Source organism: Mugil cephalus, chromosome 9 (assembly GCF_022458985.1).
Source record: "Mugil cephalus isolate CIBA_MC_2020 chromosome 9, CIBA_Mcephalus_1.1, whole genome shotgun sequence".
Classification (NCBI taxonomy): Eukaryota; Metazoa; Chordata; class Actinopteri; order Mugiliformes; family Mugilidae; genus Mugil; species Mugil cephalus.
The window spans coordinates 24,222,136-24,229,249 of NC_061778.1; the positions used below are offsets into that span (position 1 = coordinate 24,222,136).

Genomic DNA, 7,114 nt, shown 5'->3' on the forward strand with positions numbered 1-7,114 from the left:
CTGTCCTCCACTTTTATTGATTGCCAGGTCAAAAGGCTGAACTTGGTTAAGTCTTTAGACGTCCACGTTTCTTAACATTTTTCCATTTCCATATCTGTGCCTCTGAGCTCTTTCCCTTCTTTCAGGCATAATTTCCCCTCTCTCTTGCACAGGTCCTTCCCAAGATGACTTCTCACGTGGTATCCGATATTGACCATATCCTGGGCAACAGACCATACGGCAAGAAGGACTACCGCTCTTAGACCAGGCTGGTGGATCACCAAGAGGTCAGCTGTACCTACCTACTCAACCATACCGCTACCTTGGACCCTCCGTTCAGTGTTCATGTCCACGGTTCTCTCCTTGGGCCCCACTCAGCTCCAGCCCAGCTCAGCCTGGGACAGACAGCCCCGCTAAGTCCAGCGTTGCATACTGTAACTTTGTCTGTTTGAGACTCGTTCCTGCTCAGATCAGCTCTGCCAGGTTCATCTCAGGTGCAGTCCAGCTCAGCCAAGAAACTCAACAAACTCAGCTTTCTTTCAGCCTTAAACACGACTTAATCCCTATGAGTAAAAACTTTTGCGCCCTCCAAATAACCTGTAACTATGCAGAGCTTAGAGCAGCCCATGTTAAAATTCAGATTCATTTAAAAGCAAAGTTTAACGTCCTCCAAGCTCCTCATCTTAGAGATCTTCAGCTGCACATCTGCGTCCACTTGGTAGATAAACGAAGAGCAGCAACACACAAGGATTTAAAGTAAAAGTGCCTTGCTCCTTGGCACCTTGGCCCAGTTCAGACCCTTGAGTCACTTGACTATCTCAAATTAAGACCTCCATTCACATGCGATTTAAAATGAGCACAAAATTCTTATTGGATACATGTAATTTATGAGAACTACTGTACTACAGCTGAATGCATCAATGCAAGCACCTTAGACAACGCAGGAATAAGAGGTACCTCCTGATCCTGTACTTGAGGAAACTCAAGTTGCATGCTGAACAACCCCAGTCAGTTAGTCAGCGCTTTCAATAAATTGCAATGCAGTGCAGCGAACATAATTACCATAAGAGCTTAAAACCTTCACCTCCGTGTCAGAAGTGCACGTTCCAGTCATGGAGTAAAACGTCTTCTCCATAAAATGGCATTGACAAGGTGACCCTTCTCAAAACAGTAGGAAATGGGCCTTCATGAATATGAATGAGACCTCGACAAACAGTTCCCTTTTAGCTTGAATCAGCTTTCAACTACCTACCAGATGTACCCAACCATATTTAGCACAGTATGAAGTAGAAGTCAGGCTGCAGATCCTGAGAGTATTAACCAACAGATGCATGTTTCCATACTATAGTGTGCCTCTTTCTTCTTTTTGACAAAGCACATGAATAAACAGCAGACAGGTTACTGTCAGGGACACCTGGTGAGGCAGAGGATTGTTAAAAGTATAAATTGGACTCTGTTAGGGGAGAGTGTGAAGCATGTCGCCCCCGTGTGGTCCTTTAGAGGAAGTGCTATTTTACAAAGTCAGATGAGAAATGTTGATTTAAAAAAAAAAAAGAAAGAAAAAAAGACTTTCCTCTCAGTTTGTTTTTGCCTGTGAACTGAACCTGCATCGTCCGTTTGCTTGAAAGAACCCTGGGGAAGTGGATTCATATGAATGAGCTTATGACCAATCTATGAAATGAAAGAATGCGTACGCTCTGGTCATAATAAGAAATAACTGCAAAAACTGCTTGTTAACGGCACAGCACATGACATGTAAGCAAGGTACTTGGGATGTGGCAAAGATTACAGTATTTATTCTAGAGTAGATAATACATTTATTTTTAAATATTGCCTTTGTTTGACAATGATACATGTATATAAAATGTTATGGTATACATTGTAACATAAGCAACACCACTGAGAAGCCTCTCCTACATGTGAGGACTTCACCGTACTGTATGGCTAATATATAAATAAGATGTAAATAGAGTTATTTTATTGCTCCTCTGCAGCGCTGCATCAGCTGCAGTGTTTGAGTCACTCTTCATCCCATCCTGCTCCTCTTGGCCCACTATACACCGTCACAGGATTCATTTCTGACTCCTGAAAGAGACACATTTATAATAATATATTTATTGCTTTTGCATTTTCAAGTCAATTATGAATTCTGCATTTATAATAGAGGTTTTAAGAATGAGCTTCTGTTATGAGTCACTGATAATGAGCTTAAATGCTTCTCAACTACTTTACTTGACTTTAATTCTCTGACCAGGTGGTTCATATTTGTCATCTTTTTTTTACCCTTTTTCTTTTGTTCTGTTTCATCTGGAAAACAAGCCATCACTGAGAGTCAGCAGAAATGTTGGCCAGGTTCCAGCTTAGTCTTTGTGCGCATTTGTTGACTTGCAGAACAAACACTTTTCATATTTCAGTCAAAGGGCGTTTCAGTTGATTGCAGCCACACGTACATTTGCCAGAAATTCTGTTTTGCATGTGGGGATGAAAGAACAGGAAGCTTGGCCTCGCTTCACCAACAGTGACCCTTATTTTGAGAAGACTAGTCTTAGATGATGACTTGGTTTCAGCCTTAGTCATCATTGTAATAGAAACGACTGGACACACACTACAAAGTTTCACTTCCTTTTGTGTGTGTGTGTTTTTATGGTGAATAGTCAGTAACAGGTTATTCCACAGTCTTATTTACTCATTGGCAGAAATGCTTAATAATATGTATTGTAAGTTTGTGTGCAAGTTAACAAGTTGCCCTCAGTTTGAGTCAGGACTGTGGACTGTGGCCACCCGGTGCAGTGCCTTGACTTGACTCCAGCAGCTGGAATAAATTCAGGGATGTCTTTCATTACAAGTTGGTGAATGGAGTTTGGGTGCTGGCCTGTAAAATAGTGTGAGAATAGAACAATATGTAAGCAGACCAGAGATACACATTTATACTATTAGTTTGGCTGACATGCACTCAAGGAAGTTTGTAACGTGATGGATACAGTTCCTTGATTTGTCATTGTTAGTTAGCTCCATTGTGGTCTTTCACTTTTTTGTTGCGAGTGTTCAGTTTCATAAGGATACATGCCATTCTTTGATGTGGTTAGCTTGGTTTCTGCTTGGACCAGCTTTGTTTAGAGCCATTCAAATTATTATCAGCTCCAATGACTCTGTGACAAACTCTACTTTGTTTTACTAGAGAGAAACAAGCAATACAACAGTCTTATGGTGATTAGGAAATACTCATATTAATGACCAGCACGGAGGATTTAGTGACATATACTGGTGAGGAGGCAGATTGCATCCACCTGAACAACCCTCTCTCATCTCCTTTTTTCTGGGAAACAAATCCAAAGACCAAATGGGACAAAGCAACAAACACTTCGTCTGCAGCTGATTTATAACCTACTGATTCTGTCAATATTATAAAATCCTGCAACATTTATCCAAGATATCCCGTGTTGTATGAATCCAACTTCACCAGATGAAAGCGGTGTCTACCACAGACTTCCATTGTTTTCTACAACATGTTGATGTGTTGATGGAAAAGACTTGATGGATATTTAGTTGTGTTTTTTCTTTGTGTGACATAAATCATCCTTGGATTTTTTTTTTCCTTTCTGAACAACAGTTTCTCTGTAAATAATCTATATGAAAGTGTGATTATAAATAAATGCATTGTCAATGGAAACAGGAGTGTCTCTGCTGCTTTAGTTCAACCTGACTGATGGAAAATGTAACAGGTCGAGTGAATAACGCTGATTATCTTGTTATCATGCCACCTGTCAGTGGGGGGGATATATCAGGCAACGAGTGAACGTTTTGTCCTCAACTCTGATGTATTGGGAGTGAGAAAAATAGACAAATGGAACCACTCAAGTAAGTTTGACAAGAGCCAAACTGTAATGATTTGATGACTGAGTCAGAGCATCTCCATGACAGCAGCTCTTGTGGGGTATTCCCGGTCTGCATTGGTTCCAAGGAAAAGAGATGAATGGATACCCACAGGAAGCAAAGGTTTGTATGAGAGATCTGAGCCAACAGATGAGATCCTGTGGATCAAACTCCAAGTTAATGCCGGTTCTAAGTATTGAAGTTTGTTTTGCATGGGGCTGTGTGGCTACAGACCAGTGAGGTTGTCTGTACTGACCCTGGTACATGGAAACTGACCGCGGCAACAATGGACATGTGAGCATCAGAACGGGAACAGAGTTATGGAAGAAGGCAGCTCGGTCTGGTTGGTGAATCATATTTTTGCACGTGCAGCACATGGCGCAAAGATGCTTCACAACATTGGCTAGCTTGTCATTATGTTATTTATACGTGTTACATCTTCCTCTGAAAAATCTGACGTGGACAGCAAACGAAGGAATGAACACAATATGCAGGACAAGTATACCTGGTTGCTTTATTTGTTACAAAAAACAGAATACAACTGGAGAAACATGCCCCAGACATTTGATCATGAATTTCATGAAGTTGAAATGTGACACTTCAATCCCATCGTAAACTCAATTCCTTACTAAATTGAAAAATAATGTCCTGTAAAACTTTCCTTAACCCACATCCTCCCCTCCCACCCATTCCCACCCATTCCCACCCCATTAACCCTTATCCCTGCAGCTTTTTCTCTGTTCACTCCTCTTTTACTTGGAGCCTGTGGACAGCAGAGCGATGAGTCCAGATGAGGCACTGATGGACAGGATGTAGTTGCTGGGAAAAGGTGGGTTAAGGTAAAAACACTGTATGGCAATTCACTCAATACATCAAGCTTAGGAAAATGTCATTTAAGTTTATTTGTGTGGAAATGCGCAGCATCAGCCTTCCTGGACTAATACTATATGCTCACTATGTGTCTGGGAGATCTACAGTTTGTGCAAGTAAAGAGCCTTCATCAGAATCAGGTCTCCCTTCATCACGAAAACAAAGTACACGTTAGAGATGTGTGATGTGTATTAACAACTCGTAAGTTTGAAATACGACTGAAAGGATACACGGTGGGGTTGAAGTTCTTGAGCAGGAAGAAGGAGGCGATGATGACGAGGACTAGGAACAGAGTGTTGTTGTAGAAGATGGAGAAGGTGGTGGCCTCGTAGTCAGCAACCTCGTTCTTCTTCCACAGGATCCTGGTCATAGGAGAGAAAAACGAACATGGGTCCCGGTTTAAAAGCCTGCCTTAGCCGCACAGGTACACATGGTGTGTGTCCAACCTGGAGCATGACCAGGGCTTAAGAGATGTCAATAGGGACATGTGTATTGTATTTAATAATAATAATAATAATAAAAAAGAAGCCAACCAGCATCATGAGGTGGCTGTGTGACTGCTCTTTAAAAAAAAAACAAATGCCAGCACCACATAATACTAACACATGAAGCGTTACTGTCTATTTGTTATAGTAACACATTCACTGTGTGAGTGTTATTTTTAAAAAACGTTGAATCTTTCACCTCTCGTCTTTCTCCTTGCGCGACATCTTGCGATTGTCCGCCTCAGACAGCTTCCTGGTCACCTCCTTGGAAACAGCGTCCTCACGTTTCTGGGCAACTCTGGAGGATGAGGAGGATTCACAGCATTAATGGTCAGTGAAAGATTTTAGTCAAACTCAAAGGGAGTAGTTCTTTTAAACAGGAAAAGACTAACAAAAAGTTTATACCTTAGTGAACCCACCAAAACTGTGTTTAATTTGAGATAATTTGGTTTGTGAGTTTCTGTGGTGAATGCTACATTATTTGTCTTTGAAAATGACCAGAAAAAAAAAAAAACATCTATATCAGCAATGTGAAAAACGGTCATAGGAACACCTCAGGGGTACAGCTCTAATAGCATGTATGTAAATGAAAGGAAAGGAGAAATGGGAAAGGGTAAAATGTGGTAACGTGTGTCTTTCTTACTTGTGTTTGAGCACAAATTTGACATTCTTGTAGGCAAAAGCAACCAGGTAGGTGCTGACCAGAGTCATCACAGCGTACAGAACAGCAGACTGGACGAGGTCCATATGCCAGATCCTCCAAAACAGCCCTAAAGAGACAGAGACAAAACACTGATTAGATCAAGGAGCAGAGGCTGAGCTGAAGCTCGTTTGACTTTGTACTGTATGTATAGTATATTCTTAACTTCTTCTTTATGCTTTCACTCTAATATGCAGTGAGTCAACGACACAAATGTTGACCTGATTGTACCATCATTAGTATTACTATTGATTCGGCTGTGTTATAATGGCCTATTGACTATCTAAAGCAGGGGTGTTAAAGTCATTTGAGTGCCACATAAGCCCAATTTGATCTTAAGAGGGCCGGACCAGTAGCACAACAGAATAACCTAGTAACAACAACTCTATCAACAACTTTTTTTCCCCATTTGTTTTAGTGCAAAGAAGTCAATTAGGAAAATGTTTACATTTAGTAAACTAAGTTACCACATTTTCATTGAAAAACTGCAGTGTTCGATGTAATTTTCGCATTTACAAATCACGCTGCGGGACAAAGTAGACCGTCTGTTGGGGCCGTAAGTTTGACACCGGTGATTTAAAGCATTACGTGGCGTTAAGTTTCAGGCTACATTCTCCGGCAAGTTCCTATTTAGGGTGACTTTTCTCCGTCGTCCTCTTCCAGTCAATTACTGCTAGCTGAGCTAGTTAGCAGCTAGCGAGCGGCTAGTACTACTCACAGATGGGGATGGCTGAAACGATGAGCGCATTTCCGTAGAACAAAGCTGTAGACTTTGCTGACAGGTTTCTGCTGAAGTCCTGGAGGAGAAGATCTTCTTCCGACTGCTGTTTGTTGCCGCCTTTGGGAGCCATGTCTGTGGACTGAGCGGTCTGTCTGCTGCTCTGCTCTGGACACAAGGAGACTGACACGTCGGTGAATGAGAGGAAGAGAGACGCGTCAGCACAAACCCGGAAGTACCACGGCCTCCTTCTTCTTTGTTTAGACTGTAAAGAAGACGCTGCGGCTCATTGCTGCCCTCTGCTGAAAAAAAAATGCACTGCACCGCCTACGTGTGCCGCGTTACAGAAGGTCAACGTTATACAATTGATTGTTGTTTGTGATCCTCAGTTTTAGAATATTGCGTAAATCTGTAAAGGTTTTCAGTCATCCAGGTCATGGTCTATCCAAAAATCAAGCTGAAACGAAGGCTACTGAATTTTCAGAGTAG

The 7,114-nt window shown here is 41.6% G+C and overlaps 2 protein-coding genes across 4 annotated transcripts in view; one reads left to right on the forward strand and one right to left on the reverse strand.

Annotated features, from left to right (window-relative positions):
- Window positions 1–3,649, forward strand: part of kcnab1a (potassium voltage-gated channel subfamily A regulatory beta subunit 1a) — a 114,575-nt gene extending 110,926 nt beyond the window's left edge. For all 3 annotated transcript variants that reach the window (XM_047595011.1, XM_047595010.1, XM_047595012.1), the window contains exon 14: window positions 153–3,649. In XM_047595011.1, coding sequence (XP_047450967.1) covers window positions 153–242 — 90 coding nt within the window. In that variant the 3' untranslated portion in view covers window positions 243–3,649. The remainder of the gene's footprint in view (window positions 1–152) is intronic.
- A 692-nt stretch (window positions 3,650–4,341) lies between these two features.
- ssr3 (signal sequence receptor, gamma) lies at window positions 4,342–6,838 on the reverse strand. Its single transcript, XM_047593227.1, has 5 exons — window positions 6,626–6,838; window positions 5,851–5,977; window positions 5,407–5,505; window positions 4,953–5,084; window positions 4,342–4,671 (listed from the first exon to the last, which is right to left on the reverse strand). The coding sequence occupies exons 1-5, from the start codon at window positions 6,756–6,758 to the stop codon at window positions 4,605–4,607; spliced, it is 558 nt and encodes a 185-aa protein (XP_047449183.1). The 5' UTR covers window positions 6,759–6,838; the 3' UTR covers window positions 4,342–4,604.
- Between the last annotated feature and the right edge of the window lie 276 nt (window positions 6,839–7,114).